The sequence below is a fragment of the Uranotaenia lowii genome, chromosome 2 (genome assembly GCF_029784155.1).
Source record: "Uranotaenia lowii strain MFRU-FL chromosome 2, ASM2978415v1, whole genome shotgun sequence".
Taxonomy (NCBI): domain Eukaryota; kingdom Metazoa; phylum Arthropoda; class Insecta; order Diptera; family Culicidae; genus Uranotaenia; species Uranotaenia lowii.
Window position 1 is genome coordinate 61,363,547 of NC_073692.1, and position 27,327 is coordinate 61,390,873.

Here is a 27,327-nt window from a genome sequence, read left to right on the forward strand (position 1 = left end):
AAACTAGATCACACTGGTCAAAAGTGTTTCCTGATTTTATCCTCCCACCCACTCTTCAAACCAAAATTGTTTGCTAGGATGCAGAGGTGACCTCGGTCCTAAGACACAAATTTCTTTCTTTCATCCCTTTCTCATTCTTCCAACCTATCCATTGACTATTAGGACGTGGCCGGCGCCGTTATTGACGTACAAAGAGAGAGCATCAGTTTTGTGCAGTGTGAATGAGTTGTTAGTCCCAAGCACCATTCATTTGACCTCTGAACAAAATAGATGGCCTCGGTCAATCACGGAGTAGCAACCATTGGTGATGTAGAATTCGTTCTACTAAGCCACGCCTGCGATCATGGTTTTCGAAATGCATTCCTTAAAAAATGAGAGACAAACAGTAATATCATTAATTGAATATTAAAAGGAACACAAATTTGTTCATTGAAAATCATTTTGTAATAATTGATAATGTAGCATTTCGGCTTCAATGATTCAGGTGGATGTGAAAAGTCAGTCAAGCTAAGCTAAGCTAAGCTAAGCTAGAACATTTGGGCTTGGGCCTGCTAAAAAGAATAAAGCTTGCTCTTTACTCTTACACAGATTTCCATAAGAATGACAGCTAATCGGAGTGAAATTGGAGTGAATGCTATTGCTTTCTCTGTTTAACACATGAAAAATCGTATACCAGGATTGCGAGCGCGCCCATCGCCAATAGCAAATTGACTTTCTCTCTCACTTGCCACTCTCTGGTATTGTTTACTTTTGCCACGCGGTTCGTCAGTTCGGATTAATAGCCGTGATGTCAAGTTCCATTCACTCGGCGATATTCATTGAGTTCGGACGATTTTTAATTTCGCTCTTCTCCGCTTGCGTGTTTGTTTGCCTGGTGTCACTATCAGGGACATCCAAATAACATCCCGTTTCTGGTGGTAGTAAAATTTAAAACCGTCTACAAATAGAATGAATTTTCGGACATCATTCCAAAGGGATGGTGAATTTCACTGGAGGGAATATCTGTGAAATTTATCACCGATAGATAATGATTTTCTTTCGATACTAATAACACCGAACCGATTTGGGGAAAGTTCAACTTTTATTCCCAAACTTAACTTTGACCAAGTCGACGGGGGTAAAATTATTGAACCGAGATGTTGCTCTGATGAAGGTTGCTGCGAACTGATTTATTGGCTCAAGATAAACATAACAAACATACGAACCCGATCACACGATCGATCGATCGTATGAGAGTGAGTTCCTGAGAGAGGACTCACTAAATATCTAGTCACTTGGGGTGGCTCTATCTTTATGGCAACATTTTAATTACATTCCTAAACAAAGTCCGTTCCTATAAATCTTTCCTAATGGCTCCATACATGAACTCCCAAACACGCAACATAATGATGTCTGACAGCAATAGTTCTCCCCACAACAATAGACCGAATAACTATCCCACCAGAAAAAATAACCAGTGTTTAGCTATTTAATGGAATCTTTTCGTCTTACGAGCACTGTGTGGATGCGATACGCTCCTGCTGTGACATTAACATGACATCGAACCCTACAACATATCCCTCATATGACACACGCACACTGATGAGCCAAACAGACCACGAGGGTGATATCCGACCGAACTCGTCCCCTCTCGCATTCTAGACGCCGGACAGACCAGACGTGTTTCCTTTACGGTAAGTTAGGTTGCATCAGACTAAGGTCCGACCCGCACAAACACGTACATCCGACCTACAAATACTTTTCACCCAGAATTCTCCAATCATTTTTGCCCTGCTAGAAACTATGTATGGCACACACATCCCAAAAGAATTCATTAAAAGCTATCATCTTCACCTCAACCACCATCCGGGCATGCAAGGCACCGGACTAGCCATAAAAATAGGATTTCCTTATGCACCTCTAGTGATAAATTCTAACCTTAATATAGTGGCAGTCCGCCAAACATCTCCTGTCGAAGTCACCGTAGCATCGATTTACATTTCCCCAAAACTGCCATTCGTAGAGTTTTGCGAGGAATTAGAAAGTATAATTACCCAACTTCCAGAACCAGTTTTTTGAAGACTCCTACGTGAGTGACCATTCTCCCATCTCAATCTCCCTTGTGGTCTCGACCCCTCAAGCTTCCACGAGACCCGGGTGGAAATATAACGAAGCCGACTGCATTGGGTTTCAGAAAAATCTACACAGGGAGGCCAATCACAACATCAAATTATTTTCGAAGCTGCTGTTCGATACAAACAGTACTTCCCAGAACCAGTGGAACACCGGGAAAAGCATCCGTTCCCTGGTGGAATTCGGAAGTTTGAGACGCAGTAAAACTTCGCAGGAATCCTTGAAATGACTCCCCAATAACGATCCCCGAAAGGAGGTTGCACTGAGTGATTTCAAACGTTCCACATTAAGCAGGGCAAACAAGAGTGCTGGAAACGATTTGTAGAAGAAATTAACCCTTCTACTCCATCCGTCAAAATATGGGACAAAATAAAACGATTGAATGGCTCTAATAGATCCAGCCGATTCCATCTACTGCTCAATCAACATTACTCCAATGAACCTTTCTTACTAGCTGACCCATTTTGTAATTTCTTTTCCTCTGTATCCTCTCCCGAACCTAAAGCATGGATCACCATGAATCTGGACGCACTGTTTATTATTCCATTGCGCTCCTAGTTGTTGGATCTGGAATGTTTTGACAGTACTTTGTTTGGAAATGTTTCCTCTATCAGTGCTGAAAATTTCATTACGATTCGTTATGTTTCAAAAAAGTTACACGTGATGGAAGCCGCGAGACGAAAATAAATTTTGGACACTCACGTTAAAAACCGACGTGGTCGGGTTAAAAAAATCGCGAAATCGTTAAAAATGCTTAAATCAACCGTGTGCAGCGTTCTCAAATGTTTCCGTGAGATGCATACTATCGATCGGCAGGTTCATACCAAGCGTTATAGTGGACCTAAGAATCAGAAACTGCATTTGAAGGTGTTGAGAACGATCAAGGCAAACACAGGGTAGTCGGACTACGACATCGCCAAGAAATTCAACGTCGACCGGTACACCGTCAGAAGGTTTAGTCTCCGCGAAGGAATACGATCCTATCGGGCCAGTAAGCAACCAAACCGGACATTGAAGCAGAATTTAGTAGCCAAAGGACGTGCCCGGAAGTTATACAACAAGATTCCAACGAAGTACGACGGATGCATCCTCATGGATGACGAAACGTACGTGAAGATGGATTTTGGGTAGCTTCCTGGCCAAAAATTTTATAAAGCCACTGCAGTGGTGCACTGCACTGGTCGGGGAGATGTCCCCGCCAAGTTCAAATTCGTTTTTGCCGATAAATTGGCAAGAAAGTGTTCGATCTGGCAAGGTATTTGCAGCTGCGGACGAAAAACCCCGGTTTTTGTGAAAAACAAGACCATGGACTCTGAAATGTACAAGGAGGAGTGCTTTAAAAAATGTTTTTTTTTTCGTACTATAGATCTCACAACAGACCAGTAAAGTTTTCGCCAGATTTGGCATGCTGCCACTACAGCAAAGAGGTACTACAGTGGTATTCGGCCAACGGGTGGATTTTGTTGAAAAGGACATCAACCCACTCAACTGCCCTCAATTCCGCCCTATCAAAAAATGTTGGGCAATTGTCAAGCAGAAGATGAAGAAGAATGGTAGAACGACTCGGGAAGCAACAGAGATGAAGAGATTGTGAAACAAAATAGCCGCTGAGGTCAGTGAATAGGGTGTCCAAACTTTGATGAGTGGTTCTAGACGAAAAGTTCGAAATTTTATCAAAAAAACATCGAAATATTTATTTTTCTTATTTTTTCCTTTGAAGTGCAATAAAAACCCTACATTTTGATCATAAAACTTTTTTTTTCGTTTTACATAGCTCCGAGATAGACCCGTTTTAACGCGTCCAGATTTGTAGTGATCCATGCTTTAACTCCCCTTAAAAACCAACTCATCGGCTTCCATACCCTCCAACACTTTGATTACAACACTGATTTTGACATGTTTGAGCTTGAGAAAGCTCTCGAAAAAGTCAGCTTAGCCGGAATGGATGAAATCGGATATCCTCTGCCAAAAAAACCTGTCTCCTCTAGGTAAGACCATCCTTTTGAACATCTCAAATCAGATCTGGCAAAGTGGAACTATACCTACGCAGTGGAAGGAAGGACTCGTTATCTCCATACACAAACCAAATCAAGATTTGCACCAATTGAACAGCTACCGACCAATAAAACTTTTGGATTGTTCTGGAAAAATCCTTGAATGCATGGTTGAACGTCGGTTGGTATCCATTATCGAGTCAGACAATCGTCTCGACAGTCTACAAATTGGATTCCGCCCCGGCTTCTCTACCGATGATCACTTAACACAGCTAGAAAATTATCTGGAAAAAGGCTCTCTCAAAAAGTAATCACGTGAGCTGTCTCTTCGTAGACATCTCAAAGGCTTTTGATAGAGTCATTCGCCTGAAAACCTCCGATTAAAAATTGGGGAATTCTTGGCAGAATGGGAAAGTACATACAAGATAGAACAGCCAGGGTATTTATAGACGGAGTATACTCGTCTCCCAGTGTGATACACAACGGTGTACCCCAAGGCTCTGTGATAGCCCCAATTCTTTTCCTAATAGGCTTGCAATCTGTTTTTGGAGTCGTACCCGAACAAGTCAAAACACTGGCCTATGCTGACGACCTCATTGTCCTAGTGTCCTCTCCCTACTCACGACTTGCTCGAAAGAAATTGCAACTAGCTGTAAACAAACTAGAAGTTTGGGCACCCTTTGTTGGTTTTACTTTCACCCCCGATAAATCCAAATTATTGCACTTTGGTCTCAACAGAAGAAAATTACGCAAAATCCCCCACTTGGAGTGTGGATAGATGATTGACTCATGTTTACGAACCATATCAACGGTGTTCGTAAGGCAACGGACAACAAACTAAACATCTTAAAGAAACTACCTAAGTAACCATAAGCACATAAATATAGCCCTTCCATATATAACTCTGAATTAATGCTTGTTTTGAACTATATGCGTATATAATGCAGATTTAATGCTAAAAGGCGAAATAGCGGGCTGAATAAATGCTATCATGACATAGCCTTTAATGAGCATTACAAATGCTGAATTAGAGCACCATCAAAACGTCATTTTTCGTCAGCCGTATGAAAGCATTAATGTTAATTAACAAAGCAAACTTAGAACACCTTTTAATTTTTGAATTGATTGATAGTTGTTGGAAGTCTGCATTGATTAGAAACGGAAATTCAAATTAGGAAATTATTTTTGATTTATTAAAACGAAAAAAGTTAAAAAATAAAATCATTATCTACAACATCAATCAACCTGCTGAATGAAGGATAATGCTTGCTTAACCCTCCAAAGCCGTTCGGGTCAATATGACCCGAAGCGCACATTTCAAACATCTTTATCATCATTCCAATATACTGATGAACTGGTAGTTTTGACAGACCAGGTATGTTCTATGAAAATAATGATCAAATTAACGCCAAAAAACTAAAATTTGAGTTTTGAAAATCGGTTCAAGTGGAAATGAAATACAGCTAAGCAAAGCCAAAACTGGATGTCGCTTTTTTTTAAGTAAGACTTTTTCTACCGGAAGATCTGTCATAGCGGCAAAAACTTTTATTGGACCCCAACATATCTATACATTGTCGGATAGATGGATTCTTGACAATTTCAAACATCAATGAAATAATTAAATACAGAAAAGCTGTCAGAAGTTATGAATATTTTAAAAATAAAATTGATTTTTCGGACTTTTAACTTTTTGAACCAGTTTCTGAAAACCTGGTAATTCATATCGACTTTATTTTGAAATGTTGAGTAATTAGAATAAATTACCTACACAATGAATATAATATCATCAAAATCGGTTAACATTTACAGCCAGGAGAACGAAATCAAATTACAACGCATATTTCCCCGAAACGGATATTTAGCGAACGGCTTTGGAAGGTTAATGAAGTGTTCTATGAAATGAGAAGTGATTATAATTGAATTATGAATTACTTTTCATGAGTCTCTAATCGAGGATCCCGCAGCAGCCTTTATCTTTCCTTGCGCCTTTACCATTTCGACCACTCTTGAAGCTGATAAGGTAGGTGAAAAAACCCGTACTTCAAGTACTGTTCGGGTCACACAACTTCATAGACAATGTATGCATGAGAAGTTTTAGAAATGTATTGGAAAAATTTGGGGGAAGACAACTGCAACTGCCCGCTCTGTTTGTTTTCGTTTGCTTTCTTGCTTACTCACACTCTTGCTTGCTTGCTTACAATCACTCTTGTTAACATTCGCGGGTTTGACGTTTCTACGCTTTATAAAAGCTTTATATAAGCATTAACAGGAAGTTCTAGTGCTACAGTCTTAATTAAGGTTGCCAGAATTTTTTCCACTCCCATCCGGGCCTAGCAATTCCGGTCATTTTTAAAAAAAAAACCTGGCAAAATCCGGGCATGGATTTCAATTTTTCAAATCCAAAAACCGGGCAAAATTTAGGTGTTATTATATACTAGCTGACCCGTTGTGCTTTGCTACACCTTCCAGAAATAAATGTAATTTGTAAAAATTTATTCAAATTTAGATTTTAGAGAGCATTTTTTTTAAATCAAACTTCATCATACTTCAGAACCAACAACTTTGAAATGAGAGCTGCAGCTGCAGTTCTGAATTGCAATTCAAAGATGGTATTTATTATTTTCTGAAACTTGATCTCTGAACTCGTTTTTCAAGATCTGAAATTTGTACTCTGTACCCAAAAAAACCTTTTTAAATATGGCCCTCCTTTGAAAAGATCTTTATCTTAAATTTACATGGGAGCTCTCCCATCTTTTTCAATTTTGTCCCCCACTGCTTGAAGAAGGTAGGCAAATTTAACCGGCTCGATACCCAAACAGCCCTTACCATGGTAATGAAAAATATATTAAATTAGTTATGTATTAAATACAGTGCAAATTTCTTTTTTTCTAAATAAATTTACTACGGTAAACATATAAATATATTAAAAAATATCAGTTGCATCACTTAATAAGTTCTTAGCGTTTTTTTTATTTTCTCTTTGAAAGTCAAATATTCAAAAATGAAACAAATTTCTAAGTTTACATTTGTTCCGTTTATTGGGGCAAGTGTCAATGCAAAGCTTATTTACAGATGCGTCAGGCTTTAAAATGGATTTAATACGAATTCCTGTTTTTTGTTCTATCAAGTTTCACTGATATATCTGCAGTATTCCTGCAATATAAATTTAGGTTTGTTACTCCCCTTTTGGTCTTTCCAACATATTGAATCATTTTAAAGATGAATTTCTTAAAAGTTTGACGTTTGCCCTTGCCCCACCGTGTAAGTTGACAGAAGGGAATATTGTTTTTAACACTTTAAGGGTAAACTAAAAATTTTGCGTCCAGTTCTAAAGTCTCCCTTTTCAAAAACGAAGCGGATCAAAGATCTCTTTTATGCAGCCATCCAACACAAAAACACTTTTCATGTTAAGTACGTACTTGAATTGGTATGTAAGCAAAAAGTACGATGGTTTTTCAGAATTATTTAAAATAAAAAGCTCCCATTTTCATTTCTAAATTCGTTTCAGTTGTGTTTTTGGGCCGAATTAACAATTTCTAGAAGAAAACATTATTTTTAATTTTTTTAACAGTAAAAGTTGAACGTTTGAACATGTTCTAATGTTCCTTGAATGAAAAGTCGAATTCTACTTACATTAACACGAACTAAATATGGAAGTATTTATGCAAATCTTTCAATTGGTTTTGATTCGATTGATAAAATTCCAATCCGTGTCACATCGAGGCGTCATTTATTACCACGTGCTGTGTACAAATCAAATAAGCAAGAAAAAACACATCTAGGTTGCATATCGCCCCACGTGTTTGAGAAACAGGCGCTTTATTGTTAAATTTTCCAGCAATCAATGAACAGTGTGCTTTGGTTACTATCCTCTTGCGACGACGTTTGCTCGCCCATGGAGACGAAAAACAAACCCCTCAAAGAAAATATGCTTGGTTGAGAAATACGCGCCAAAATATTCCTGCTGATCAGTATGCTATGCCTGGGTTACTTTCCTTTTGCGACGTCGGCTTGCGACGCCTCGACCATAGAGACGAAAAACAAACCGCCCAAAGGAAAAAAAAATCTCAAGAAAATGGATGTCATGACTTTAATTTGTTTCGAAAAACTACAAATTTTGTATGGAAGCCTCTCCTTCCTTAAGTCGGATAGAGTTTTGACTATAACAGAAACCATCCCCGGTCTCAAAAACCCTCAGATGCCAGTTTTGACGATGATCGGTTCAGTAGTTTCCGAGTGTATAGGGAACAGACAGACAGACAAACATTCATTTTTATATATATAGATAAAAGCAAAGAAAAAAAGTAAAAAAAATCGAAATTAATATTGTATTAATGTAATTGCAGACTTCCAACAACTTTTTGGAACACTTATATATTTGAAGGTTTATAAAAGTAAATCAGCGAAATTATTTGAAACAACCGTTGAAAATTTCCATACCGATAATCGATTTTGCTGAAACTTACTTAAAAACTTTGGTTTTTTTTGGTTTCTTTGTGAAAATTGTGGAAAAATCCGGGCAATATCCGGACTTTTTTCACGATATCCGGGCAACCGGGCCGGACCGGACTTCCTCGAAGTTTTGCATCAAATATCCGGGCAAACCCGGATAAAACCGGGCAATCTGGCAAGCTTAGTCTTAATGCTTGTTAACTTTATATAGTAGCTCTATATGTGCATATAGTGCTACCATTAGTGCTAATTTTTGTTTTTGCATCTATGTATTAATAATGCTTATATAAAACAAAAAAGCATTATGAATGGTGATATAATGCTAACTTGCATTAGAAATGTGGATTTAATGCTGATTAGGAGTTATGGCTTAATGCTTATGGTTACTTGGGTATGTACCCCAAATGGGGCAGGATCCCGCTCAACTTTTCTTCTCTTCCTCCATGGATGGCTCTTACCTACGATGCTTCATGGTATTGGATTTTAATGCCGTAGTTATGATTTCACCCTGAAAAACTGGAACCTGTTTATAATCAAGCAGTTCTATCAATGGAGCCTTCAAGAGAGCACCTCCCTTATGGCCGAGAGCGGCCAATTGCCATTTAAACTTATCCTTGCCAAGATAATCTCTACTAAAGTAATAAGATAGATAACTCTCGATCGCTGAGCAAATTCACCAATGGTTCTACGTGCCAAAAGCTCCTCATGGAAATGCATGCCTCAATTCCTCCCATCTGTACTCGTTATGATCCAAGACTGCTCTAATAGAACGCTCGAACTCCAAAAATCAATCTATCTTTACTCTCAAAAATAAAAGCTGGCGTAAATCCGCCTATGGTGCTTCCCCATTTTCATCATTTAGTAAGTAAGAAGTACAGTACAGCGCCAAAATTTTACATCAATGGATCAAAAACCTTTAGCGGCCGAGTAGGTTGAGGTATCCTGCAAAAAAACATCACTCTGTGCTGGATTCCCGGGCACCCAAATATTATGTGTAAAGCACCAAACCGAATAGCGACAGTAGGACTAGCGACGCTTTTTTACTAGCGGGATTCCTGTCATTCGCAAGTTTGTTTTTCTTTTTTCAGTCCAGTAGGCGATTTCAATGTAGTACTCGAACATTGTTTATGTTATTTTCCTTAGGCCATCAATCGCATGCTTCAAGTCTCCTAGGAAACTTGCTATGCGTCGTTATTATTTTCAACGTCGCGACGGATGCGACGTGTCGCTAGTAGGCAAAGCTGCTATGATTATTAGCGCTCATATTTTGGATTTTTTCTGCATGCATAATATAATAAGCAACGAACAAGCTGATCAATTCGCCGCACTCTAACTTGGTTCCAGGAGTTTAACAATATTCAAAACAACAAACTAAGGGAAGTTAAGAACTCCACCGAAACGTGGAACGATTTTTTACTCTTCCATAAAAGACGACTATTGACCCGTCTTCGTATAGGTCACACCAGACTGACCCACGGATACCTGATGGGCAAAGAAGATGCCCAATTTTGCATTGTTTTCCCAAGTACCTCTGAGCATAAAACACATCCTCCCATATTGTCGAATATATCAACAAGCCCAAAGCAAATCTTGGAATCAGCTTTCGACAAGTTCTTTAAAGTAAACTCCTATTACAAATAATAGCCAAACATTTCTGGCAACACTGGACACGGGAGGAATAACGCGAGAGCGTAAAAATCCCAGAAAAAAACAAAAAGGTGTAAAGTTTGGTCGTCGCGAGTGAGTTTCTACAATTTTCGAACAAATTATCACAAAAACTATATTCAAATCAATCAATTTGATGAAAAATATTCACGGACCCGAAAGAAAACACGAGCGATGATGCCATCAGATCAACGCCTTCTTCCATTCATTCTGTGTGGTTTACGTTATTTTGTCCAAAAGTCTAAGTAATTTATTCAAGTGTTTTGCTAGTCAATTAAAATTACAAAATATTTTAAAATAAATATTCTCAAATGTTTGTAAGCGTCAGATTACACTTCCATCGAAGTGAAATTGATTCATAGCGGTTTAACGTTGCTTTTACATGTTTGATAGCTCTAACAATTTTTTTTCTGTTTTATTTCAGGTAAATATGACGAATGATCAATCTGTACTAAACAGGTTCTTCTGAATGACTACTGTTAAGGTTCTTCGGATCAATCAGATACATCGCCTCTTGAGTAAAAAAGCCCGGTACCCATCAAGCTAGAAATTAGTTGAATTTTTTTTTTGAAATCAGGTATATTTTTCAAATCTTTTGGATGACATACACAGTAAACAACCAAAGAACCGGTACAAATGTTGAAGAAAAATTGTTTTCTGTATTTTCTATACAAGATTGTCCATACTTTTCTGAGAATGTTTAATGTTTCGAAATATTAATTTCTGATCACTCAGTAATAATTCTAGAACCTGCCTTAGCTTATCATAAAACTTAATATGACTAACGTTTAAGAGTAATCCTTGATTAAGTAATTTACATTCGTTTCACAAGTTCCTTAAATTGGATGTATAAAATATCGTAACCAAAACAGAAATCTAAATAAAGACTTCTACATATCGACAAACAGGGTCCGTTCTAGTCATACACATCCGAGCCTATTTGAATTCCACCAACAAATCCACCCACTATATCAGCTTACCCACTGACAGTCAATGGCCGGGGGCCAGCTGCCCCATTTATCTGCCGAAAGCCGATATTGTGCGTGCCATTTTGGGACAGTAAATTGAAATTCCTGTCTCGTTTTGGTGCTGTTGTTAGCAACTTGCCAATCAGGCATGGACCAGATGCTGGGTTGCCTTCATTCTCGTACCTATCCATACTCAGGGAAAGTTGACCGAATTGAATCACAAAGTTTTCGCCCAGGATTAATTCTACTTTACAACATTAAAATGCAGATTTCCAACTTTATAAATAAGCTTGGGTACTTGTTTTGTGACATTTCATTGAACAAAACTTTCTCTTTGAAGTTTTTTTTCTACTGGGAAAAAATCTATGTTACGTCGATTCCTTTTTTTTGAAAACGAGAATGAAAAACTCTACTCAAGAGAGAGTCCAAGTTGGTAGTTGATAAATGAGTGGACTCATTTTGTCACCATCCCTGTAAGAGAGTTTATTGCCCGTTTCGTCCCATTATGAATTATCTTCCGGTCCGTTAGTTAGTTAGTTAAAGTCTGCGTTTGCGAGGGTCAGAAAAAACCAGTCCCTTCGTGAAATATTCATGATTAACTAAACCGACAAAGGTCAGCTCCTCATCATCAGTGCTTGGTGGCCGGCATCTTAATTGCTCTTTCGCCAGAAATTACTTTGTAAATCAACAAACCGTCCGAGGGGTTCTTTTGAGAGGTTTTGACATGTTTACAGGCATTAAATTGACAAGTAAATACCGCGCTGCTTGAAGCGTATTTTGATCGATGAGTGGTGAGCGTAGTTCACTCTTCAGAGATAAAAAAAAACTTCGGTTGAGTTTTGAAAATTTCTTGAAGTAACAAAAATGACAAAAATGATAAAAATGACAAAAATGACAAAAATGACAAAAATGACAAAAATGACAAAAATGACAAAAATGACAAAAATGACAAAAATGACAAAAATGACAAAAATGACAAAAATGACAAAAATGACAAAAATGACAAAAATGACAAAAATGACAAAAATGACAAAAATGACAAAAATGACAAAAATGACAAAAATGACAAAAATGACAAAAATGACAAAAATGACAAAAATGACAAAAATGACAAAAATGACAAAAAATGACAAAAATGACAAAAATGACAAAAATGACAAAAATGACAAAAATGACAAAAATGACAAAAATGACAAAAATGACAAAAATGACAAAAATGACAAAAATGACAAAAATGACAAAAATGACAAAAATGACAAAAATGACAAAAATGACAAAAATGACAAAAATGACAAAAATGACAAAAATGACAAAAATGACAAAAATGACAAAAATGACAAAAATGACAAAAATGACAAAAATGACAAAAATGACAAAAATGACAAAAATGACAAAAATGACAAAAATGACAAAAATGACAAAAATGACAAAAATGACAAAAATGACAAAAATGACAAAAATGACAAAAATGACAAAAATGACAAAAATGACAAAAATGACAAAAATGACAAAAATGACAAAAATGACAAAAATGACAAAAATGACAAAAATGACAAAAATGACAAAAATGACAAAAATGACAAAAATGACAAAAATGACAAAAATGACAAAAATGACAAAAATGACAAAAATGACAAAAATGACAAAAATGACAAAAATGACAAAAATGACAAAAATGACAAAAATGACAAAAATGACAAAAATGACAAAAATGACAAAAATGACAAAAATGACAAAAATGACAAAAATGACAAAAATGACAAAAATGACAAAAATGACAAAAATGACAAAAATGACAAAAATGACAAAAATGACAAAAATGACAAAAATGACAAAAATGACAAAAATGACAAAAATGACAAAAATGACAAAAATGACAAAAATGACAAAAATGACAAAAACGACAAAAATGACAAAAATGACAAAAATGAAAAAAATGACAAAAATGACAAAAATGAAAAAAATGACAAAAATGACAAAAATGACAAAAATGACAAAAATGACAAAAATGACAAAAATGAAAAAAATGACAAAAATGACAAAAATGACAAAAATGACAAAAATGACAAAAATGACAAAAATGACAAAAATGACAAAAATGACAAAAATGACAAAAATGACAAAAATGACAAAAATGACAAAAATGACAAAAATGACAAAAATGACAAAAATGACAAAAATGACAAAAATGACAAAAATGACAAAAATGACAAAAATGACAAAAATGACAAAAATGACAAAAATGACAAAAATGACAAAAATGACAAAAATGACAAAAATGACGAAAATGACAAAAATGACAAAAATGACAAAAATGACAAAAATGACAAAAATGACAAAAATGACAAAAATGACAAAAATGACAAAAATGACAAAAATGACAAAAATGACAAAAATGACAAAAATGACAAAAATGACAAAAATGACAAAAATGACAAAAATGACAAAAATGACAAAAATGACAAAAATGACAAAAATGACAAAAATGACAAAAATGACAAAAATGACAAAAATGACAAAAATGACAAAAATGACAAAAATGACAAAAATGACAAAAATGACAAAAATGAAAAAAATGACAAAAATGACAAAAATGACAAAAATGACAAAAATGACAAAAATGACAAAAATGACAAAAATGACAAAAATGACAAAAATGACAAAAATGACAAAAATGACAAAAATGACAAAAATGACAAAAATGACAAAAATGACAAAAATGACAAAAATGACAAAAATGACAAAAATGACAAAAATGACAAAAATGACAAAAATGACAAAAATGACAAAAATGACAAAAATGACAAAAATGACAAAAATGACAAAAATGACAAAAATGACAAAAATGACAAAAATGACAAAAATGACAAAAATGACAAAAATGACAAAAATGACAAAAATGACAAAAATGACAAAAATGACAAAAATGACAAAAATGACAAAAATGACAAAAATGACAAAAATGACAAAAATGACAAAAATGACAAAAATGAGACAACAATGAGACAAAAATGAAACAAAACTGAGACTTAAATGAGATAAAAATGAGACAAAAATGACAAAAATGACAAAAATGACAAAAATGACAAAAATTACAAAAATGACAAAAATGACAAAAATGAAAAAAATGACAAAAATGATACAAAAATGAGACAACAATGAGACAAAAATGAAACAAAACTGAGACTTAAATGAGATAAAAATGAGACAAAAATGACAAAAATGACAAAAATGACAAAAATGACAAAAATGACAAAAATTACAAAAATGACAAAAATGACAGAAATGACAAAAATTACAAAAAAATGACAAACGTGATACAAAAATGATACAAAAATGACACAAAAATGACACAAAAATGACACAAAAATGACACAAAAATGAGACAAAAATGACACAAAAATAAGACAAAAATTAGAAAAAAATGAGACAAAAATGAGACAAAAATGAGACAAAAATGAGACAAAAATGAGACAAAAATGAAACAAAACTGAGACAAAAATAAGATAAAAATGGCAAAAATGACAAAAATGACAAAAATGACAAAAATGACAAAAATGACAAAAATGACAAAAATGACAAAAATGACAAAAATGACAAAAATGACAAATGACAAAAGTGACAAAAATGACAAAAATGACAAAAATGACAAAAATGACAAAAATGACAAAAATGACAAAAATGACAAAAATGACAAAAATGACAAAAATGACAAAAATGACAAAAATGACAAAAATGACAAAAATGACAAAAATGACAAAAATGACAAAAATGACAAAAATGACAAAAATGACAAAAATGACAAAAATGACAAAAATGACAAAAATGACAAAAATGACAAAAATGACAAAAATGACAAAAATGACAAAAATGACAAAAATGACAAAAATGACAAAAATGACAAAAATGACAAAAATGACAAAAATGACAAAAATGACAAAAATGACAAAAATGACAAAAATGACAAAAATGACAAAAATGACAAAAATGACAAAAATGACAAAAATGACAAAAATGACAAAAATGACAAAAATGACAAAAATGACAAAAATGACAAAAATGACAAAAATGACAAAAATGACAAAAATGACAAAAATGACAAAAATGACAAAAATGACAAAAATGACAAAAATGACAAAAATGACAAAAATGACAAAAATGACAAAAATGACAAAAATGACAAAAATGACAAAAATGACAAAAATGACAAAAATGACAAAAATGACAAAAATGACAAAAATGACAAAAATGAAAAAAAATGACAAAAATGACAAAAATGGCAAAAATGACAAAAATGACAAAAATGACAAAAATGACAAAAATGACAAAAATGACAAAAATGACAAAAATGACAAAAATGACAAAAATGACAAAAATGACAAAAATGACAAAAATGACAAAAATGACAAAAATGACAAAAATGACAAAAATGACAAAAAATGACAAGAATGACAAAAATGACAAAAGTGACAAAAGTGACAAAAATGACAAAAATGACAAAAATGACAAAAATGACAAAAAAGACGACAACAATTACAAAAATTGCATTAAAAATTTTAATTTTGTAAATTTTTGTCGTATTCTGTGGATCTCTTAAAAGGATATATTTCCACTGAGATTCACACGTCAACGTAAATTTAGATATTTTTTCTCGTCCATTCCTTCGCATATAGCTTAAAAAAAAATTTGGTTCCCAGCATGAGTAGAGTCTTGTTCGCATTTTGTTATTTGTATGCTGTCGACATGCTGGGAACAGTAGCGTCCATTACCAGGGGACTCAATTGAGTTTTTTGGTGTGGGGGAGTGTGGCGGGCAATTTAAAGGTAAAAAAAAAAAAAAAAAAAAAAAAATATCAAGTGACGAGAATGTCCAAAATGAGAAAAAAATGACAAAAATGAGACTAAACAAAGGCAAAAATGAATCAAAAATGGGACCAAAATGACAAAAATGGGACAAAAAAAAGACAAAAATAAGTCAAAAATGAGACAAAAATGAGACTACAATAAGATTTAAATGAGACAAAAATGAGACAAAAATGAGACAAAAATCAAACACAAATAAGACAAAAATGAGAAAAAAAACGAAAAATAATGAGACAAAATGAGACAAAAACTAAACAAATCAGAGACAAAAATGGGACAAAAATAAGTTAAAAATGAGACATAATGAGGCAAAAATGAGACAGGTATGAGACAAAAATGAGACAAAAATGTGACAAAAATGAGACAAAAATGAAACAAAAATTAGACAAAAATAAGACCAAAATGACGCAAAAATGAGACAGGGAAGAGACAAAAATGAGACAAAAATGAGGCAAAATGAGGTAAAATGAGGCAAAAACAAGACAGAAACTAGACAAAATTGGGACAAAAATAAGACAGTAATAAGGCAAAAATGAGACAGGGATGAGACCCAAATGAGGCAAAACTGAGACAAAAATGAGACAAAATTGAAAAAAATGAGACAAAAATGAGACAAAAATGAGAGAAAAATGAGACAAAAATTATCTCATTTGATTGAGATAAAAATTAGACAAAACTGAGACAAAAGTGAGAAAAAAATCAGACAAAACTGAGACAAAAATGATAAAAATGAGACAAAATGACAAAAATGAGACAAATATGAGACAAAAATGAGACAAAAATGAGATTCAAATAAGACAAAAATGAGAAAAAAACGAAAAAAAATGAGACAAAATGAGACAAAAACTAAACAAATCAGAGACAAAAATGAGACAAAAATGAGTCAAAAATGAGACATATTGAGGCAAAAATGAGACATAATGAGGCAAAAATGAGACAGGGATGAGACAAAAAATGAGACAAAAATGTGACAAAAATGAGACAAAAATGAAACAAAAATTAGACAAAAATAAGACCAAAATGACGCAAAAATGAGACAGGGAGGAGACAAAAATGAGACAAAATGAGGCAAGACAGAAACTAGACAAAATTGGGACAAAAATAAGACAGAAATAAGGCAAAAATGAGACAGGGATGAGCCAAAAAGTAGACAAAAATGAGACAAAAATGAGGCAAAAAATGAGACAAAAATGAGACAAAAATGGGACAAAAATGAGACAAAAATGAGACCAAAATGAGACAAAAATGAGACAAAAATGAGACAAAAATGAGACAAAAATGAGACAAAAATGAGACAAATATGAAACAAAAATGATACAAAAATGAGACAAAACTGAGACAAAATTTAAAAAAAATTAGACAAAACTGAGACAAAAATGAGACAAAAATGAGACAAAACTGAGACAAAAATGAGATAAAATGAGATAAAAATGAGACAAAACTGAGACAAAAGTGAGAAAAAAAATTAGACAAAACTGAGACAAAAATGATAAAAATGAGACATAAATGACAAAAATGAGACAAAAATGAGACAAAAATGAGACAAATATGAAACAAAAATGAGACAAAACTGAGACAAATGTGAGAAAAAATGAGACAAAAATGAGACAAAAATGAGACAAAAATGAGACAAAAATGAGACAAAAATGAGACAAAAAATGAGACAAAAATGAAATAATGAGACAAAAATGAGACAAAATGAGACAAAAATGAGACAAAAATGAGACAAAAATGAGACAAAAATGAAACAAAAATGAGACAAAACTGAGACAAATGTGAGAAAAAATGAGACAAAAATGAGACAAAAATGAGACAAAAATGAGACACAAATGAGACAAAAATAAAACAAAAATGAGACAAAAATGACACAAAAAATACACATAAAATGACACAAAAATGACAAAAAAATGACACAAAATTGACACAATAATAACACAATAATGACACAAAATTGACACAAAAATGACACAAAAATGACACAAAAATGACACAAAAATGACACAAAAATGACACAAAATTGACACAAAAATGACACAAAAATGACACAAAAACGACACAAAAATGACACAAAAATGAAACAAAAGTGTCCAAAAAATGACACAAAAATTACACAAAAATAACACAAATTGACAAATATGAAAAATGATAAAAATCATAAAAATTTCAAAAATGACAGAAATAACAGAAATGATAAAAATGAAAAAAATCGATTCCATGAAATGAGTGTGCGGATTTTTTTTATAATTATGCTTTTCCTAAAATTAATGTAGTTAGCCTTTAAAAATTTATCGGTCTTTGCCAGGAATTTTTATCTCCTCTCAATTGGATCTCCGAAAAATATTTCCAAGAAATCACAATCGTAAATGAAATTAATTTAATCTTGTTGGAGAAGTAAAAGATGTTAAGATACAAAGTCCTGTTAAAAGATTTTTCCCCACCCTCACTCTGAGAAATCACTGGCACTTGGCACTCAAACCCGGAGCTAATCCTCATCGGTAACCATATTTTCCCCGTCCAGCTTCTTGAGCGTCGGCAGTCGTTTGGTAACTTCCCGAACGCAGGCCGTCCAGTCGATGTTCTCGACCAGGGGATTTCCGGCGAACAGCAAATCCTCCAACGTTTCGACGGCCTGCAGCTTGTTGAACTCGCCCCACTCCCGGATGGAATTGTTGCCGATGTAGAGCACTTTCAGCTTCTTCAGACTCTCCACCCCCTTGAGCTTGTCGATGAAGTTGTAGCTGACCCAAAGCTCTTCCAGCGTTTCCCCGAGGGGTTCCTGCAGCGTTGGGGGATAATGGAAGCGATTTAGTGATGTTTTTCCTCTCTTTTAAGCAACAAAAATTAAGGCTAATTTTCGAAAGCTTAGCTCCAGGCTCTAATAGACCGTCAGGGGCTAAGTAGGAGACAGTCCCTCAACAGAAGTGGACTTACGATTCCGGCCAGGGATTTCAGATTGTTTCGGGCCAGCGATAGGATCCGCAGGCTTTTCATTCCAGCAATTCCGATTATTTTGTCAATCATGTTGGACGATAGACTCAACTTTCTGTAAATAAGTTAAAATACAAGTGGGTGTAAGAACCATTTTGATTGTTACGCAAATCTCAACAGTAATTTTGACATTAGCTTACTCGCATTCCGTCAAAGTGGAAAGTGTGGCATCCATTTTTTCGATCGGTGGCCACTGGAACTGCAACTGGATGTCCTTGGCTTGGAGTGGATCCTGTCCTTCATTTTCTACGGACCACTGCTGCAGGGCTTCCTTGATGGTGGTTGGACGTGACATTTTTATACACGTTTGGTTATTTACCCTTTTTTTGTAAATATTTTGGCTACTGCGTTTTAACTTTTGAAACACGTGTAAAAAGTCGCAGAAAAACTCAGAGAATTGTGGATTGCTGACTTCAAATTTAATCGTTACAATTTTTCTTCAACGTTTAAAAACAATCTGTGGAAAATTATTCTCAAATTCAGATGATCAACATCAGTCACTCATGCCACAGCTCATGGAATGGATTTTTACGAAACCATTTGCCATATTCTTGTAAAACCTTTCAACACTCAAGAACAGAGCATCGCCACGGAAAACATTAGTGGTGTTTGTGAAAATTCTTTCTAAACTTTGGGTTTCCCTTTTCATAGAAATGGATAACTCGAACGTATACCGAAATAAATATCATACAATTCAGACGGTTAAAGCTGGTTTTATTTGTAGCTCACCCCCAACATTTTATTCACAAGTGCTTGATCCCCTTTCTTCGCAAACACGATTAGAAACAATTTTCCGACAGCTCCAAGTGATTCGGCACTCAGTTGAAAGGATTCCTCTACGAGTTCGGTCGATATTCAAAGGAAGCCGGAATGAGGTTATACACTCCTGAACATAGTCTAAAATCTAAACCATTCCAAAATTTGTCGTTTAATGGCCCCCCGCCTTAATGGTTTGCCAACAGTTGTGGTGGGGTGAATTTTTACCGGAAAACTCGGTTCCAAATAGTTCCACGGAAAACAGCTTGTTTCAAATGAAATTCGGTGGTGTTTGGGAAAAAGGAGTAAGGAAGTTGTTCAAGCTTCCTGCGAAAACGACACTAATTGCAAAAGACCAGCAGGAGCTTGAGGCATATTTTACTGATGTTTTTCGGCTAATGAGAATCAGCATCTGTTACGGGGTTGCCGTTGAAACCACATCGAATCCGTTTTCCGGGGAAAAACTTCAATGGATGATTGAAACGATACGATGATTTTCTTTCATCGAAGCTTTATCAAAGCCACGTGGAAGGGTAACTTTCTTTTGGACTTACGAGTTATTTAAACGAATCATCTTAAACTGTGTTTAAAGCTCAGGAAGTATGAGAAATGATAGCCTATCAGATCCCATAAATTAAAAAAAAAGAAACAAAAACTAGAAAAATATTTTGAATATATATTGTTTTTCTTTTTTTTTCGTTTTCTAAATTTTAAGGTAAAGGGTGATACGGTCAAAATTTGGTCAATACCAACTTGACGTATTTCTTTCAATTTTGCATTTAAAAAACCTGAACACCCCTAGTTTTGAAGGTGTGTGTTTGTAGAATGTTGTTCCTATTTTGATTTTGGAATTCACTCTTCAGTTGTCAAAATGCCGTCCAAGGAAGAAGAGCAGCGTATCAAAACTTTGCTCGGGCATCGCGAAAATCCGAGCTACTCACACGCAAAACTGGCAAAATCGCCAAAAGTTGCCAAATCAACCGTTACAAATGTAATTAAAGTGTTTGGGGAACGTTTGTCGACAGGCAGGAAGTCTGAATCGGGGAGAAATCGAAAACCGGAAGCCGCTGAGACGACAAAGAGAGTTGCCGGTAGTTTCAAGCGAAACCCTAGCCTCTCTCTCCGAGATGCCGCAAATGAGATGGGTGTATCGTCTACAACCGTGCATCGAGCCAAAAAACGAGCCGGAATATCGACTTACAAGAAGGTAGTAACTCCAAATCGCGATGGTAAACAAAATACGACGGCCAAAGCGCGATCCCGTTGTACACGACGATGCTGACGAAGTTTGACTGCGTGGTAATGGACGACGAAACCTACGTCAAAGCCGACTACAAGCAGCTTCCGGGACAGGAGTTTTATACGGCAAAAGGAAGGGGAAAGGTAGCAGATATTTTCAAGCACATGAAACTGTCAAAATTCGCGAAGAAGTATCTGGTTTGGCAAGTCATCTGTACCTGTGGCTTGAAAAGCAGCATTTTCATAGCTTCCGGGACTGTCAATCAAGAAATTTACGCGAAAGAGTGTTTGAATTAACGTCTGCTGCCTTTCCTGAAGGAACACGGTTGTTCCGTACTATTTTGGCCGGATTTGGCATCTTGCTATTACGCTAAAAAGGCCATGGAGTGGTACGCCGCCAACAACGTGCAGGTGGTTCCCAAGGACAAGAACCCTCCCAACACGTCAGAGCTCCGCCCAATTGAGAAATACTGGGCTATTGTCAAGCGGAACCTAAAGAAGACCAAGAAAACTGCTAAGGACGAGCAGCAGTTCAAAGCAAAATGGCTTTCTGCGGCGAAGGAGGTTGACAAGGTGGCTGTACAAAATCTGATGGCAGGGGTTAAGCGTAAGGCCCGGCAATTCGGATTTGGAAAAGCGGAAGCCTAACTGAATATTTTTCCTGAATTTTATACTAATTACACTTGAAAAAGAAATTTAATTTGATTTTTTAAATAAAAGATTTCACCGATTTACACGCGTTTTCCCTTGACCAAATTTTGACCGTATCACCCTTTAATTCACATATTAAAACTATTTTCTGTGGTTAAATGAGCGTCCTTCTTAAGGTAATCATTATGCCCTGATATCCCCTACGTTGTAAAACAACGTTTTTCACTTTTTAGATGGATATTTTGTTAAATGGAACACTTTTATGGGACCGAACATACATTAACCTTCCAAAGTCGTTCGGGTCAATATGACCCGAAGCGCACATTCAAATCATCATAACTCTTCGAGAAAAAATCGCAAAAATTTGATTTTAAAAACCTCCCTAGGGAATCACGAAATACACAATCTGTAGTACCAGGTAACTTCCTGTGACCACCGGAAGTGCTCGCTCAAAAAAATCCGTAATTAGGCTGTTCGGGTCTATATGACCCGAGAGTTTGCGTAAGTTCCCCTGGCCGCAAATATTGACCGATTTCGATGAATTTTAATTCATTGTTTAGATAATTTATTCTAGTATCTCAATATTGAAAAAAAAATTCGAAATATTTTACAAGATCACCAGTAGCTGATTCCGAATGAAAAAAGTCCCGAAAAAGAGCTCTTTTTAGAATGCTTATAACTTGTGACAGGTTCCAAATATTGCGCTGATTTTATAATATTTGGAATTGTCAAGAATAAATCTATCCAAGGATGTATAATTTTCTGGTGGTCCAAAGGAAGTTTTGGCCGCTATCCCGGAACTTCCGGTAGAAAAAAATCTTACTCCAAAAAAGTCAGCCAATTTTGGCTTTGCATTGCTGTATCTCGCTTACCAATGGACCGATTCTCTAAATTCAAAATTTAGTTTTTTTTCGTTAACTTGATTATTATTTTCGTAGAACATAGTTGGTTCCTCAAAAATCACAGTTGTTCAGTATATTGTAATGAAACTCACATCTTTTTTGTCATTTTTCAAACTCCCCCTCGTGTCGGTGGGTTTACGGGATTTTGATAGCGTGATTTCTCTAAAATTTGAACTCAAATAGGTCACTTTTTATATACCTAGAGATTCATTAGAATCTCCTCTTTCGATTGATATACATTTCGTGTGGTGTTTTGAAAATTTGTAGCAACGTTTTTCGAATTTACTGAATGCTGCCAGATTTCAGCCAGTTTGGCCCACGTTTTCAGCAGGTTGGTGTACAAATCTCGCACCCCTCACGTAGCCGCGGGAGAAACAAATCCTTTAGCTCTCTTTTTGTCGCTCACCAAATCTACCACCCAACCCAGCAGCAGGAGGAACTGCCGTCTTGCCGCGTGGTTTGTTGATTGATTGTGCTGATGCTGGTGCCTCTTTGCGTAGTAAATGTTTTGATTTTAAAATAGAGAAAGATTATTTTTCCAAATTGAAATAAGCTTCTTGAATCTTTTTAGATATTTTATCATTAGAATCCTTTAGTGATACATTTGTTTGGAATGTTATCATGATTCTTTTCTTTTATTTCAAGCAGTGTCTACTGCAGGAGACACAAAATCTATGATTCAAGTAACAAATATTCTTAAATTTTAATCATATACTTTAATCAGAAATCGGAATCTGAATCTTAAATTTGAAATCGGAATCTGAAATTTGAATCTACGATTTGAAACCAGAAATCTGAAATCTGAATCTGAAATCTGAATCTGAAATCTGAATCTGAAATCTGAATCTGAAATATGAATCTGAAATCTGAATCTGAAATCTGAATCTGAATCTGAATCTGAAATCTGAATCTGAAATCTGAATCTGAAATCTGAATCTGAAATCTGAATCTGAAATCTGAATCTGAAATCTGAATCTGAAATCTGAATCTGAAATCTGAATCTGAAATCTGAATCTGAAATCTGAATCTGAAATCTGAATCTGAAATCTGAATCTGAAATCTGAATCTGAAATCTGAATCTGAAATCTGAATCTGAAATCTGAATCTGAAATCTGAATCTGAAATCTGAATCTGAAATCTGAATCTGAAATCTGAATCTGAAATCTGAATCTGAAATCTGAATCTGAATCTGAAATCTGAATCTGAATCTGAAATCTGAATCTGAAATCTGAATCTGAAATCTGAATCTGAAATCTGAATCTGAAATCTGAATCTGAAATCTGAATCTGAAATCTGAATCTGAAATCTGAATCTGAAATCTGAATCTGAAATCTGAATCTGAAATCTGAATCTGAAATCTGAATCTGAAATCTGAATCTGAAATCTGAATCTGAAATCTGAATCTGAAATCTGAATCTGAAATCTGAATCTGAAATCTGAATCTGAAATCTGAATCTGAAATCTGAATCTGAAATCTGAATCTGAAATCTGAATCTGAAATCTGAATCTGAAATCTGAATCTGAAATCTGAATCTGAAATCTGAATCTGAAATCTGAATCTGAAATCTGAATCTGAAATCTGAATCTGAAATCTGAATCTGAAATCTGAATCTGAAATCTGAATCTGAAATCTGAATCTGAAATCTGAATCTGAAATCTGAATCTGAAATCTGAATCTGAAATCTGAATCTGAAATCTGAATCTGAAATCTGAATCTGAAATCTGAATCTGAAATCTGAATCTGAAATCTGAATCTGAAATCTGAATCTGAAATCTGAATCTGAAATCTGAATCTGAAATCTGAATCTGAAATCTGAATCTGAAATCTGAATCTGAAATCTGAATCTGAAATCTGAATCTGAATCTGAAATCTGAATCTGAAATCTGAATCTGAAATCTGAATCTGAAATCTGAATCTGAAATCTGAATCTGAAATCTGAATCTGAAATCTGAATCTGAAATCTGAATCTGAAATCTGAATCTGAAATCTGAATCTGAAATCTGAATCTGAAATCTGAATCTGAAATCTGAATCTGAAATCTGAATCTGAAATCTGAATCTGAAATCTGAATCTGAAATCTGAATCTGAAATCTGAATCTGAAATCTGAATCTGAAATCTGAATCTGAAATCTGAATCTGAAATCTGAATCTGAAATCTGAATCTGAAATCTGAATCTGAAATCTGAATCTGAAATCTGAATCTGAAATCTGAATCTGAAATCTGAATCTGAAATCTGAATCTGAAATCTGAATCTGAAATCTGAATCTGAAATCTGAATCTGAAATCTGAATCTGAAATCTGAATCTGAAATCTGAATCTGAAATCTGAATCTGAAATCTGAATCTGAAATCTGAATCTGAAATCTGAATCTGAAATATGAATCTGAAATCTGAATCTGAAATCTGAATCTGAATCTGAATCTGAAATCTGAATCTGAAATCTGAATCTGAAATCTGAATCTGAAATCTGAATCTGAAATCTGAATCTGAAATCTGAATCTGAAATCTGAATCTGAAATCTGAATCTGAAATCTGAATCTGAAATCTGAATCTGAAATCTGAATCTGAAATCTGAATCTGAAATCTGAATCTGAAATCTGAATCTGAAATCTGAATCTGAAATCTGAATCTGAAATCTGAATCTGAAATCTGAATCTGAAATCTGAATCTGAAATCTGAATCTGAAATCTGAATCTGAAATCTGAATCTGAAATCTGAATCTGAAATCTGAATCTGAAATCTGAATCTGAAATCTGAATCTGAAATCTGAATCTGAAATCTGAATCTGAAATCTGAATCTGAAATCTGAATCTGAAATCTGAATCTGAAATCTGAATCTGAAATCTGAATCTGAAATCTGAATCTGAAATCTGAATCTGAAATCTGAATCTGAAATCTGAATCTGAAATCTGAATCTGAAATCTGAATCTGAAATCTGAATCTGAAATCTGAATCTGAAATCTGAATCTGAAATCTGAATCTGAAATCTGAATCTGAAATCTGAATCTGAAATCTGAATCTGAAATCTGAATCTGAAATCTGAATCTGAAATCTGAATCTGAAATCTGAATCTGAATCTGAAATCTGAATCTGAAATCTGAATCTGAAATCTGAATCTGAAATCTGAATCTGAAATCTGAATCTGAAATCTGAATCTGAAATCTGAATCTGAAATCTGAATCTGAAATCTGAATCTGAAATCTGAATCTGAAATCTGAATCTGAAATCTGAATCTGAAATCTGAATCTGAAATCTGAATCTGAAATCTGAATCTGAAATCTGAATCTGAAATCTGAATCTGAAATCTGAATCTGAAATCTGAATCTGAAATCTGAATCTGAAATCTGAATCTGAAATCTGAATCTGAAATCTGAATCTGAAATCTGAATCTGAAATCTGAATCTGAAATCTGAATCTGAAATCTGAATCTGAAATCTGAATCTGAAATCTGAATCTGAAATCTGAATCTGAAATCTGAATCTGAAATCTGAATCTGAAATCTGAATCTGAAATCTGAATCTGAAATCTGAATCTGAAATCTGAATCTGAAATCTGAATCTGAAATCTGAATCTGAAATCTGAATCTGAAATCTGAATCTGAAATCTGAATCTGAATCTGAAATCTGAATCTGAAATCTGAATCTGAAATCTGAATCTGAAATCTGAATCTGAAATCTGAATCTGAAATCTGAATCTGAAATCTGAATCTGAAATCTGAATCTGAAATCTGAATCTGAAATCTGAATCTGAAATCTGAATCTGAAATCTGAATCTGAAATCTGAATCTGAAATCTGAAATCTGAATCTGAAATCTGAATCTGAAATCTGAATCTGAAATCTGAATCTGAAATCTGAATCTGAAATCTGAATCTGAAATCTGAATCTGAAATCTGAATCTGAAATCTGAATCTGAAATCTGAATCTGAAATCTGAATCTGAAATCTGAATCTGAAATCTGAATCTGAAATCTGAATCTGAAATCTGAATCTGAAATCTGAATCTGAAATCTGAATCTGAAATCTGAATCTGAAATCTGAATCTGAAATCTAAATCTGAAATCTGAATCTAAAATCTGAATCTGAAATCTGATTCTAAAATCTGAATCTGAAATCTGATTCTAAAATCTTAATCTGAAATCTAAAATCAGAACCTGAAATCTGAATCTGAAATCTAAATCTGAAATCTGAATATGAAATCTGAATATGAAATCTGAATCTGCAATCGGAATCTGGAATCATGGACGTGAACTTTAGAAATGTTACCCATTCATTAAAATTTTTATAATATAATATATCAAAAAAGATTCAAGCAATACCTTCAACAATAAAACATTCATTTTGTTATCAGCATCAGCACAATCAATCAACAAACCACGCGGCGAGACGGCAGTTCCTCCTGCTGCTGGGTTGGGTGGTAGATTTGGTGAGCGACAAAAAGAGAGCTAAAGGATTTGTTTCTCCCGCGGCTACGTGAGGGGTGCGAGATTTGTACACCAACCTGCTGAAAACGTGGGCCAAACTGGCTGAAATCTGGCAGCATTCAGTAAATTCGAAAAACGTTGCTACAAATTTTCAAAACACCACACGAAATGTATATCAATCGAAAGAGGAGATTCTAATGAATCTCTAGGTATATAAAAAGTGACCTATTTGAGTTCAAATTTTAGAGAAATCACGCTATCAAAATCCCGTAAACCCACCGACACGAGGGGGAGTTTGAAAAATGACAAAAAAGATG

At 34.6% G+C, this 27,327-nt stretch overlaps 2 protein-coding genes across 2 annotated transcripts in view; one reads left to right on the forward strand and one right to left on the reverse strand.

The window, feature by feature from the left end:
- The window catches only part of LOC129745398 (CD63 antigen-like), a 258,562-nt gene that overhangs the window by 122,850 nt on the left and 108,385 nt on the right, over positions 1-27,327 (forward strand). The window lies entirely within an intron of this gene.
- LOC129745399 (dynein axonemal light chain 1-like) lies at positions 18,282-19,372 on the reverse strand. The gene is made up of 3 exons (XM_055738456.1): positions 19,182-19,372; positions 18,985-19,096; positions 18,282-18,829 (listed from the first exon to the last, which is right to left on the reverse strand). Exons 1-3 carry the CDS (start codon positions 19,334-19,336, stop codon positions 18,536-18,538), a joined length of 561 nt encoding a protein of 186 aa, XP_055594431.1. The 5' UTR covers positions 19,337-19,372; the 3' UTR covers positions 18,282-18,535.